Genomic DNA, 12,884 nt, shown 5'->3' on the forward strand with positions numbered 1-12,884 from the left:
CAGAGACTAGGTTCTAGAAGGCACTGTTTTTCCCACCCCCAACTCTCCGGGGGAAGCCATCTGCCATGGAGAGGCCCACTTGGTGACAAACCGAGGCCTCCTCCCAACAATTATGTACATGAGCCATCTTGGAAGTGGGTCTTCCAGCCCCAGTCAAGCCTTCAGATGAATGCAGCCCCAGCCAACATCTTCCTATAAACTCAGGAGACCCTGAGCCAGAACCACCCATCTAGGCTCTCCAGATTCCCAACCACAAACCGTGTGGAATAAATGTTTCCTGGTGGTTTTTTTGTTTGTTTGTTTGTTTTTTGCAGTACGCAGGCCTCTCACTGTTGTGGCCTCTCCCGTTGCGGAGCACAGGCTCCGGACACGCCAGACCGGGGCACAAACCCGTGTCCCCTGCATCGGCAGGCGGACTCCCAACCACTGCGCCACCAGGGAAGCCCTTTTTTAAAAATATATTTATTTATTTTTGGCTGCGTTGGGTCTTCGTTGCTGCTCACAGGCTTTCTCTAATTGTGGCAAGCAGGGGCTACTCTTCATTGCAGTGCACAGCCTTCTCATTGTGGTGGCTTCTTTTTGTTGTAGAGCACAGGCTCTAGGGGCATGGGCTTCAGTAGTTGCAGCACGTGGGCTCAGTAGTTGTGGCTTGAGGGCTCTAGAGTGCAGGCTCAGTAGTTGTGGCACACAGGCTTAGTTGCTCTGCTGCATGTGGGATCTTCCCAGACCAGGGATTGAACCCGTGTCCCCTATATTGGCAGGCAGATTCTAAACTGCTGTGCCACCAGGGAAGTCTCATGTTTGCTGTTTTAAGCTCTTAAATTTAGGGTGCTCTGTACACAACAACAGTAACATAAAAGCACAGACCAGGTTCTATTTCTCCATGAAGTCTCTTGGCCCTGCTTTCCTCCATATATTGGCTTCATCCTCAAAAGGGATCCTCTTTTGGCATAAGAGCGGCTGCACCTCCAGCTCTCACATTCCCTCAACAGACTCTCCAGGGAACAGTATCCCTCCCAGTAGTTCTGCAGAAGCGAAAAGCAGCTCCTCCCCTCTAAAAGCCATGCCGACTTCTGACAAATCACCGGCTCTGGCTGAGGTAGCGTCCGTCTTTGTGACCGAGGATAAGGGAATGATGCATTCCTTGGTCTAAGCCATCAGAGCCCACCCTGGAGCTGCAGGTGCCACCGCAACCCCCAGCCAATCACATGGGATTCCAATAGAGCCAAATATGGCTCTGATGGTGGAAGAGATGGGGAACAGCTGCTGGAAAGCCACATAATAGCCATGACGTCATGGTAGTGGTGGTGGAATACTCAGGAACAGGAAATCTCCCACGGGCCTGAGCATCCTCCAGAGTGCAGTGATAACAGGGCTTAGAGGTTAAGGTGAGGCCTCTGCAATCAGGCAGCATCCGAATCCTGGATCTATACTCACCAGCTTATGTGACCTATCTGGGCCTTGGTTCCTTCATCCATAACATGGAGTTAGAATGCCCAGGAATGCAGGTGGAAGAATGAAATGAGGTGCAGTAAAGGCTCAATAAATAAGTCTACTGTTCATTCAAATTCTTCACTGAGCACCCACTGTTGCTTGGCTGTCTCTTTCCCTGGCTAGACAAAGAGGCACCCAAAGGAAGAGACCGTGGTCATGTCTTTGCCTTGGTAACCCCAGTGCTTGGCACACAGTAGGCACACACATCTGCAGACCTGAATCATTTGGAAAAGGGAGCAAATGTTCTTTTTGGCTCCAAGGGACAGGGCTAAGACCAACGCCTGTGTGTGGAAGTCCTAGGGATCAGGATTCAATTTGCTCTAAAGGAGAACTTTCAGATAAAAGGAATAGAGATATCCATAGTTATAAAAGAAAATGAAAGGAATATTTATGGAAGACTTACTATGTGCCAGAAACGAGCCTAAGCCTGTTTCTGGTCCTGTTGTGTTTAATCCTCACAAGTCTATGAGGTATATACTATCATTAACCCATTTCACAGGTGAAGAAACCGATGCAGAAGATGATTGAGTTTGTTCATTTACTCACTCGTTTACCAAATGAGTGCCTTTCCTGTGTCAGGCCCTGGGGATTCACCCATCAACAAAGCCGACAAGTGTTTGAATCACCCGCTGAGCAAAGAGCAAAGCTGAGACATTAGAACCCAGCTGTGTCTGTCTTCAGAGCTCGAGTGCATGACTATTACATGGATTCCTTCCAGAACAGGATCCTCATAAAGTGGTGAGTTTCCTGTCACTGAAGGTGTGCAAGTGAGAACTGGAGACAGCTAGGGGCCAGCTGTAAGGAATTCCAACTTGGGATGGACTGGGTGAGCTGCAAGGGCCCCGTGGCCGTTCTTCAAGCTCTGGAGCCGTCCAGAGAGCCTCAGAGCACTGAATCGGGCCTCTCGCTGACGGGAAGAAAGATAAGGATGGAGGGAAAAGGAAAGAGGAAGAAAAAGGGGAAGCGGGAGGAGCGGACTAATTTCTAGGGCGTGAGCTCGCGCTGCGGGCACCCAGGGCCCGGGCGCCACCTAATGGAAGAATTTGAGAAGCTGCTGGAACAGGAGAGAGAGACAAAATGAAGGAGCTGGCGGTAGGGACGTGGACAGAGAAATTGAGAGTGTGACAGATGAACGTGTTCCTGCTTCAGCGTTCCAGACCCTCCTGTGCATAACATTGTATATAATGTAAGATATATGTACATTATAAAATACAATGTAAGCATTTTTTCCTCCACATTTTGACCTCTCTGGAATCACCATGCGTCTTCACAATGAACGGCGTGATATTTAATAGATGGTGGTGCATCCTCCTATTGCCAGCATCCAAGCTTTGATAAAACTTGGCCATAACTCTCACTGATGAAGCCTTCATGATGCTCCAGGCATGAGCTAAGCCCTTGACATACATTATCTTATTGAATCTATGCCCATTTTACGCGAGAAGGAACTGAGGCTGGAGGTGAATCAAGGTGGTAGAGTCAGAGGACGTGAAGCTCACCTCCCCACACGACCGCAGCAAACATACTGTACCTGTGGAACAATTCTCACAGAAAACCAACTGGAAACAGGCTGAGGGAGGCGAAGTCACTTGCTTAGCCTCACAGTGTGTCTGTGGCTGAGATGCTGCTGCAGAACATTGTTCCTGACCATTGTGGCGCTGCACTGCTCCCCTCTTTTATGTCCCTGAGCATATGGTTTTATCACTATTTGATTGTCCCTCTGCTCCTACCCCCCCATTCCCGGCCATGTGCCATGAACTCCACTGGATCAGGGTCTGCCTTCCATTCATCTCAATTTAATTATCCTCAGAACCCTGTGAGGTGGGTGCCATTATTACCATTTTATCTGTAGGGTATGAGTTTAAATAAATAGAAGCATCTAACATTTTTAAAATTATTTATTTTTGGCTGAGTTGGGTCTTCGTTGCTGCACGCGGGCTTTCTCTAGTTGCAGCGAGCAGGGGCTACTCTTCATTGTGGTGTGCGGGCTTCTCCTTGCGGTGGCTCTTCTTGTTGCAGAGCATGGGCTCTAGGCACGCGGGCTTCAGTAGTTGTGGCATGCGGGCTCAGTAGTTGTGCCACACGGGCTTAGTTGCTCCGCGGCATGTGGGATCTTCCCAGACCAGGGCTTGAACCCATGTCCCCTGCTTTGGCAGGCAGATTCTTATCCACTGCACCAGCAGGGAAGTCCTAACATTTAAAAAAAAAAAAAAAAAAAAAAGACAATAAGAAATATACAAAAGGGAGAACTGTAGCTGTTTTGATGTTGGCATGGGGTAATTCACTTTCTTTTATCTATTTTCCGAATTTCCTGGTTGTACAACAACGACATTTAAAATGTATTCTGCAATTTTAGTTCATGATCTGCCCAATGGAAAAAAGAATATTAAACATTATGTATACATGCTTTGATCCTGATGTTTGTAGCTACATCAGTACTTGTAAATATATGGTGGGGGGGAACCCAGTTTGTTCCATATATTAGAGGAGGGGAGCTCAGGGAAGGTTGAGCGTAGTCAGGTAGAGTACTTGACCTGAGGTAGGTGTCCTTGGTTATAGCTGGATGATGGGATTGCCAACCATCTTTTTCTTTTTTTTTTTTTTGGCCATGCCACATGGCTTGCAGGATGTTAGTTCCCAGACCAGGGATTGAACCTAGGCCCCCACAGTGAAAGCGCCGAGTTCTAACCACTGGACCGCCAGGGAATTCCCAATTTGTTTCTTTTTGTTTTCCAAATTCTCTAAAAGTGAATATGTATTTTTTTGAGTTAAAAACCATCATCGTAAATACGTCTCTAAGTCCAAAAAGGATTAGGACATTAGGAGACCAGAAAGGATATCCCAGGCAGAGAATAGCACGAGAAAAGCAAAGGAACAAACGTGGGAAATCACAGGGTACCTGGCGGCTGCTCTGCACATCCTGGCTGTCTGGATGGGTCCCGATGGTCGGTGGCGTGAGCGTCCTCCTCCAGGCAGGGCCCAGACCAGTCAGGCTTACCACTCCCCTCTGCTCATGTTGGCTATGTAAGCCAAAGCCTCCATGCTTAAATTGCTAGAAGGGTCTCTACCCGGTTATGCACTAGGGAAAGAACAGATGTGGGACTTTGGGGTTCACAAAGGCCACTTCTGCACATTGTTTCCTATTTTGGGGTTTTTCCTTCCACATCTCCAATATCCCGAGAGCTACTTCTACCCCTGCTTCAGAGGCACCTGGTTACTCTCAGTCTGTTTCCTTTCGCTACAGCAGAATTAAAGCTGGGTGCCCTCAATAGCCCCCTGGCTGAGGCAGTCTGAGGGGGTGGCATGGCACCTGGGGGAGCCGTGGCTTTACCTTGGGGCAGTCGGTTCCCATGACAAGGCCTAGGCTAGATGGGTGGTTTTCGCATGGTTTTTGGTTGCAGAACCTTTTATCAAAAAGAATCCAACAGGGAAGCTCAAAGTTTAAAAAAAGCAGAGCAAAGCCCTTGCAAAGCTTACCTGTATCATCTCTCAATCCCCCAACAAAGATCAGTACTACTAGTGGCCCCATCCTACAGAGAAAATCTGAATCATAATTCTCCCCACTTAGGACTCTGCAGGGCAGTTTACAAACTGGTAGACTAGGTGACCTGTAAGGTAACGGCTTTCCATTTTGTTGACTGTATCAATCACATTAGAATACATTTTACATGGTAACCCAGTTCACAAGCATACATATGCACACAAGCACACAGGCACACACACACCATGAAATAATACTTAACCTACTATGTGTGATTCACACTTAAATTTACGATTTCATTTTTTTATTTTAATGCTGGTTGCAACTCATTCAATTTTACAATTCACTGCCGAGTCTCAACCTGCAGTCTGCAAAACACTTCCTTAATGAAGTTTCAGATGAAGAGTTGATGACTGGCCTACCTGGTGAGAGGCATCCGTATACTCTGTGCACGTGGCACCACTCTTTAAGAATCAGCACATCAGCTTCTCCTCCCATGATACACCTGAAATAAAAGGCCATCTTGGCAAAAACCTCTTATGATGTGAAGGCCTGCCAACTTAACTATATATTGACAAATGTGGAAGATTTTTGCAAAGAAATACAGGAAAAACCTGTATTTCAGATCCTATCATCTTTCCTTTGAAAACGGATTTGCACGGAAGACCACTTAGGGGTACAGCAATAATTGAGTTCCTAAGAGCCAGAAGACAATGTTTGGTATGAGCTAAGATGGAAATTTCAAATGAAAAATACAGCAAATAAGCTTTCAAAAGGCAAAAACGTCTTACAGACTTTTGGAGCTGGTCTTTCAAAGGAAGGAGCAGAGTTGGGTCCTCAGGACATTAATGCCTTTCAAATTTCAACTTCCAAACTTCTTCAGAGTAATTTTTCAGAGTAATAAGCTCCATCCTTAATTTCAATGCCTTTTGAAGAACCACACGTATTTGGGCAGATTTTCTACGTTCGTCATCTAACGTGATTCTGTTACAATACCAGACAGGTATATTGAGGAAAAACAGCGTTCTTTATCAGATGGTGGGAGAGACAATATCAACTAGACCCGCATGTACCTTAAGTAAGTCACACTCTCCCTTAGTCTCCTGATCCTCTTCACAAACGTGGGAACAAATTTTTGCTTGGCCATAGCCCCCCAGCCCCAGCCTCCAAAATGGGTATGAAAGTTCCACAGAGCACTTTACAAATGCATTATCAGCTCTACTCTGCAGAAACTCTGAGAGTCCTACAGCCACAATTTCAGAAATATTCTCATACAGATACAAATGTGTTTAATGTGGCACTGAATACTATATATAAAATAGATAACTGATGGGGACCTACTGTGTAGTGCAGGGAACTCTACTCAGTGCTCCGCGGTGGCCTATATGGGAAGGAAATCTGGAAAAGAGTGGAGATATGTCTTTGTGTGGCAGATTCGCTTTGCTGTGCACCTGGAACTGACACAACATTGTAAATCAATTATACCCAATTAAAAAAAAATGGCATTGGGGCTTCCCTGGTGGCGCAGTGGGTGAGGGTCTGCCTGCCGATGCAGGGGACACGGGTTCGTGCCCCGGTGCGGGAAGATCCCACATGCCGCAGAGCGGTTAGGCCCGTGAGCCATGGCCGCTGAGCCTGCGCGTCCGGAGCCTGTGCTCTGCAACGGGAGAGGCCACAACAGTGAGAGGCCCGCGTACCGCGCAAAAAAAAAAAAAAAAAAAGGCATTGAAGTCTGTCAGCACATGAAAAGATGCTCAACATCATTAGCCGTCAGGGAAATGCAAATCAAACCATAATGAGATACTAGTCCACACCCACTAGGATAGTTATTATCAACATGACAGATAACATGTGTTGGCAAGGATGTGGAGAAATAATAACCCTCATACACTGCTAGTAAGAAGTTCGGATAGTGTAGCTGCTTTGGAAAATAGTCTAGCAGTTTCTTAAAAAGTTAAGTATGACCCAGCAATCCCACTCCCAGGTATATACACCCAAGAGAACATATGTCCACATAAAAACTTGTATGCCGAATGTTCACAGCAGCTTTATTCATAAGAGCTGGAAAGTGGAAACAGCTCAAATGTGCAACTGATGTGGATAAACAAAATACGGCATATCCATATAAGGGAACACCACTCAGCAATTAAAAAAAAAATGGAGTACCATGGATGAACCTTAAACACATATTAAATGATTGAAGCCAGACACAAAAGCCCACATACTGTATAATTCCAGTGAAATGTCCCAGAATAAACAAATCTATAGACAGAAAGTAGTTGCCAGGAGCTGGGGCTGATGGGACTGTCAGTAGAATGGAAAGTGACTGCTAATGGGCAGTTTCTTTTTAGGGTGATCAAAATATTCTGGAATAGGTAGTCGTGATGGTTGCATAACCTTGTGAATATATTAAATACCACTGCACTGCACACTTTAAAATGGTGAATTTTATTAAAAAGAAAAAAAAGAAAAAATTACATTAAATAGGGCTATGATTAATTAAAATCCTTTTTAGACATCCAAACTAAAATTTACCATAGTTACTAGAATGACCACATATTACGTTAGCTAAGAAAATGGGAACCTCTTTGTACTATCATTGCTTTATATGTATTAACTATCACACTTAACCCTTCAAAAACAACTCTGAAGTAGATTCCACCATTATTTAACTCGGAGAGAAGAAATGGCAGCACTTAGAGGCCACATAACTTGACCAAGGTCACACTGTAGAAAGCTGTGCTAGAAACCCTGGTCTACCAAACTCTATGTTCTTGTCCACTCCAAATTGTTTGCATGTGTTTTACCCTCAGTGGGCAAATACTAGAGAGCAGCAATCACCATGTCTTCATTTTCTTTACCTCAAGCCCTAGTAGTGCCTTGCAAGTACAGAGGCAATGACGGTCAATTAAACTTATTTACTCATCAGTTCATCGAGCATTTGTCCTTCTACGATGTACCAGGCATTGGGGACACAGTCACATACAAGACCAAGTTCCTAAGGACCAAAAACATCATCTCAGGTGGTAATAATTGCTATAGATGAAAACAGAGGAGACGAAGTTGTTCTTCAGACAAGTGTCTGAAGAAAACAAAGTAAACATGTCAGATCCGGCAGTGAGGACAAAGGCCCCGAGAGAGGTTTAAAGGAAGGGCAAGGAGGTAGGTATGGCTTGAGCAGACTGAGGAGTAGAGATGAAGGTGCCAAACTAGGTGCTACTGGGTCTTGCAGGCCAGAGTAAGAAATTTGGATTTTACTCTGAAGCAGAAAAAAGGAGCTGAGGGTTTTGAGCGGTACTATCATGACAGGCTGCTGGGAACAGAATGGCCTTGTGTGCATGAGGATTGGAGGGTGGACAATGCTGCCACTGACAGTATCAACTCAATTTTGAGTAAATGAGAATGACAGGTACTGAATGGGACAGATAAATCAGAGGATATATTCAATTCGGTATGCCTTTTAGACATCCAAATGAAGTTATTAACTAGGTAGCTCGATAGAGGTCTAGGTCAGGAAGTCTAGACGGGAAAGAACTTTGACACACAAAAAGACATTTAAGGGACTAGGGATTCAGTGTCCTTGGTGGCATTCCCTACAAACTCCATCACTTCACGTTTCAAAGGATCCACTAGAGATGAAAGAGCTACTGAGGTAGGAGGAAAACTAGCGCTGCATCTAGAAGGTAAACCAGTGTTGCCCCCTAGAACCCAAGAGAAGGAAGTGTGTCGACAAAGGAGTGAATGACTGAGTCAACTCCTGCCAAGAAGGCTAGTAAAGGATGGAGAATTGATCGCTCATTTTGGCAAAATGGAAGTTACTGCTAACCTTAACAAGCAGTTCAGTCAAGTGGAGGAATGAAAGCGTGTTGAATAAATGGGACAAGTGAATAAATGGATTGAATGAGTGAATGGCTAGATAGATTCCAAGTACCCCAGTGATGTTCATTGGTTTGTTCATACTGAAAGGGGTAAATCAGCTGCAACCATCTTAGAAACCGGATATCCTGGGGACTTCCCTGGCAGTCCAGTGGTTAAGACTCCACGTTTCCAATGCAGGGGGCACAGGTTCGATCCCTGGCTGGGGAACTAAGAACCCACATGCTCAGTGGCCAAAAAACAAACAAAAAACAAGCACAAACTGGAATATTCTGTGCATTTCCTACATCACAGAATTATACAGTCAAAAGGAAGTCATGTGGAAGATCCCTGAAAGCTCTAAGTTGCCGCAGACACATGTAAGATTCTATCAAGGGTGGAGAGTCACTCTAGATACCTTAGTTCAGTCGCTACAAAAGCAGCTTCATTAATAAGCTTTTGCCTTGTTACAAATCACTCTAAAAACCCACCTGTAAAAATAGCCCCTCTATGTCCATATCCTTTAGATAAAAAACTGCCCACTAAGTTTTCCTGAAATTAAGACATGTAGGCATTTTCCTTCTTTTTGCTTCAACTACCAGAAACTATAATCAAATTAACTGCCTATGTGACAACTTGCTAAGCTTAGATTCACTTGCCAAAAATTCCTTCTCTCTTATGAATGTTGTTGTTTTACCTTATACAATGTTATCAACTCCCAAGTTTCCTCAAATTATATTGCTCACACCACACCACACCACACACACACCCCCCCCCAATAGAGGGAGGTTGCTCCAGTCATTTCTTAACCTTCGTTCGCTTCCTGGAATGTGCCAGGCTTCTTCTGTCTTGGGGTGTACAGATACTGTTTGCTCTGCCTGAAACTCTTCCCCTATGCCTGGCTGACTAGCCCATTATATGTGTTGCAATCTCACTGTGTGCTTTCCCTTCATGGCATTTATCACATTAATTACTAAAATAAAGATGGTAAAACAATTTCATCACCTCGTTTTTCCCATGTCTAATCCTCACTCTGCCAAAGGTGCCAAGGGGGTAAAGGCACTGTAAGATTTCTAAGGTAGGTTTCCTGCCGTATTGAGATGGGTAAGTAAAAGTGAGTGGCCAACATTTTTAAATTTAGAAATTTATTGTTTAATCCACAAGCTTTATATAGCTTTAGTTTAAAAAAAAAACAAAAAAAAAACCCAACAAAAACAAAACAAAAACAGTGAAAACAAGACACTATTTCAAAGTCTGGGCCCTTCCAGCTTTCCAAATACAAGAGCTCTGAAAGTTGTATATACCAATCGATAGAACAAGACAAAATTATGAATGGAGCCATGACGTTTCATAAAACAAAATTTTATGTAACTGAAGGATCCTTCCTGGGACTAGTTAACTGCCTTTACAAAAAATAAAAATAAACAGAACAGAGTGAAATTCCAGTGTTCCAAATCAACTTGTTACACATCAATATAAACCCACAGTGTCCTGGCAAACAACATGCTTTCATTTTCTGTCTCATCCTAGAGCTCGAATCCTGATTCATTTCAGCAGAGACTCCACAGGCAACAGGAAAGATTGTGGCATTAAAATATTCATTTATACTTTTGTGGTAGTTCAACAGTGGTCTTATTTCTGGGAAAGCTTGCAAAAACCATACAAGGTTGGAAGCATCATAACTTAAATGGGTGCTAAGACTCAAATGAGAAAAAGGAAAAAAGAAAGAAAAAGTAGAAAGAAAAACCTCTGGGAATAGACAGGGGCATTTAATGGAACCATAAGAATGCCAACAATATTTAAACCCCCTTTTTTAAAAAGGGGATTTTTTTTTTTTTTGGCTTAAAATATTTCACTCTAAATGAATTTATGTCAGCTGTCAATGAAAGAATGTCACTAATACACTGTGGACACCTTTTGCAATGTAAATCCATGCCCTTTTTTTTTTTACATGGTGAACTTCAACCTAGCAATTATTACAACAAATGTTATAGTCTAAAGCTCAAACACATTTTTAGCAATTTTGAAACTGAATTGCGTACAAACCAAATAAAATTTACATCATAACAAACATTTCCACCTAGGACTGTGGGGACACTTGAGCCTTCCGCATTGATCTCAGGGCCTTTTCACGCAGGTGCTTTTCTAAGTCATCAAGGTTATCTTCAGCCTCACTTTCAGTCTCCTAAAAAAAAAATATATATATAAAAAAAAAAAAACGCCAAAAAGGTCATATCGTTAAATCTTGAGACACCGGTGGGAGATGCTGAGTACAGAGAAAAAGAAAATTCTTGTGATGTGTGCACAACTCTATGAATACACAAAAAAACCATAAAATCACTATACTTTAAATGGGTTAAGTCTATGGTATATTTAATTATATTGAATTTCTTTTAAAAAATATACATTAAGCTTTTTGGATGCCATTCATATTCTTATCGTTAGCCTTAGCAAATTCCTGCTCTTGGTAGGTGGTCATAGAGAAACCGATCAGAAAAGAGTTAACAGCTGAGCATCCAATTATTAGAAAAAAATTACTTAGCTACTTCTCAATACCAAATGATTCAGCTATCTGTACACACTGTAAGAGTGTTCGTAAATACCTTCTTAGGCTCTGGCTCTGCCTCTGGTTCTTCCTGTGCTGACGCGGTTGTGGGAGCAGCAATGGCTGCAGGGGTCACAGGAGCTGCAGCAGCTGCAGCTACAGCCTTTTCCTTCTTGTGTTTTTTGTGCTTCTTGTGCTTCTTATCCTTTTTGTGTTTCTTGTCCTTCTTTTTCTTCTTTTTCTTTCCACCTCCTTCTGGGTCTGAATTCTAGAAATCCAGAAAACCCAAAACAATAAAATCAACCTGTCGAACTAAACATTTTATTTCTTCAAGGGAATAAGCAATTGGACTAATCTCAGGATTTCATACGGCTTCAGGGGGGAAAGAAGACCCAGGGCCAATCAACACTAAGAAAAGTACTCCTAAAAGATGGGAACCACCACTGAAAGCAAAGACTTCCAAGAGTTGAAACAGACCTTGAAGATAAATGATTTTTTAAAAATTTCCCCAACTAACTTCACATTAAACCAGGCCTCCCAACCACAAGCTATGAATCAGGTCTCCAAGACTGGCCTGAGTCAGGGTCTACCTCCGTATGTAAGGAAAAGCACCATGTGCAACAGGAAGAATAGTCTCTGAACTCAACTAGACCTGATTTGAATTCTGGTTCCTGAACCTATTAAACTAGTTGACCTCAAATTGCCTGACGTGTTCTGAGGCCTTTTTGTCAACCCAAAATGGGTATAACAATCCTTGATGAAGCTGTTACAAAAGTTAAATGGGAATATCTGTAAATCACCCACAATACCAGCCTAACATGTAGGCTTTTAATAGCTATTATCCTAAATACAAGCGTGTATGAATGCCACATCTCTAATCACTGTCTGATCTATCTCTAGAATGTGGGTACATTGTTCTCCACCACATATATTCCAAATTTAAGCAAAGGGTTGGCTCTGCTATAATTGTATCTAGTCTATAATTTTTAAATCTCACATTTCTAAGCAATTACTTAAAATTCCTCAATCCATTCAGTCTGCACAATAATTCAATCCTATTAAGATGGACATCCACCACTGATTTTATACAATACAGAAAGCTGCCATGATTAGATTAATGAATCACAAAGAAAACAGTTTAAGCTCTGATATTTTAATATCCCAATGATATTTAAGCTTGACAATGTAAAAACAAGAGTGTTATTCTTATCTATGTAGCTTGCCAAAGATCAGGCTATATGGGACAACAAAGTACTTTCCACTCCATCTAACATTTCACAAGTTGTGAGGTTCATTTTTTATTACAGAAATAATGTATTTACACTGTAGGAAAAAATAAGACCATTAAGATGTAAAGAAGAAAAATTAAGATCACGCATCATTCTCCTTCTAACATATAACCACCGTCGACATTTTGGTATGTTCTTGTGATAAAGTGTATTTTTTCTATATAAAAATGTAATCAGACTAATAGACATGATCTAAGATTGAAATTTTTATTGATTGTGA

General features: G+C 42.7%; 1 protein-coding gene across 1 annotated transcript in view; it reads right to left on the reverse strand.

Annotated features, from left to right (window-relative positions):
* Nucleotides 1-7,404: 7,404 nt before the first annotated feature.
* SRRM1 (serine and arginine repetitive matrix 1) overlaps nucleotides 7,405-12,884 on the reverse strand; it is a 32,281-nt gene continuing 26,801 nt past the window's right edge. Inside the window, 2 exon segments of the mRNA XM_070045736.1 lie at nucleotides 7,405-11,015; nucleotides 11,434-11,643. Of these exon segments, the coding sequence (XP_069901837.1) occupies nucleotides 10,911-11,015; nucleotides 11,434-11,643 (315 nt within the window). The 3' untranslated portion in view covers nucleotides 7,405-10,910.

This window comes from Globicephala melas, chromosome 1 (assembly GCF_963455315.2).
Source record: "Globicephala melas chromosome 1, mGloMel1.2, whole genome shotgun sequence".
NCBI classification, from domain to species: domain Eukaryota; kingdom Metazoa; phylum Chordata; class Mammalia; order Artiodactyla; family Delphinidae; genus Globicephala; species Globicephala melas.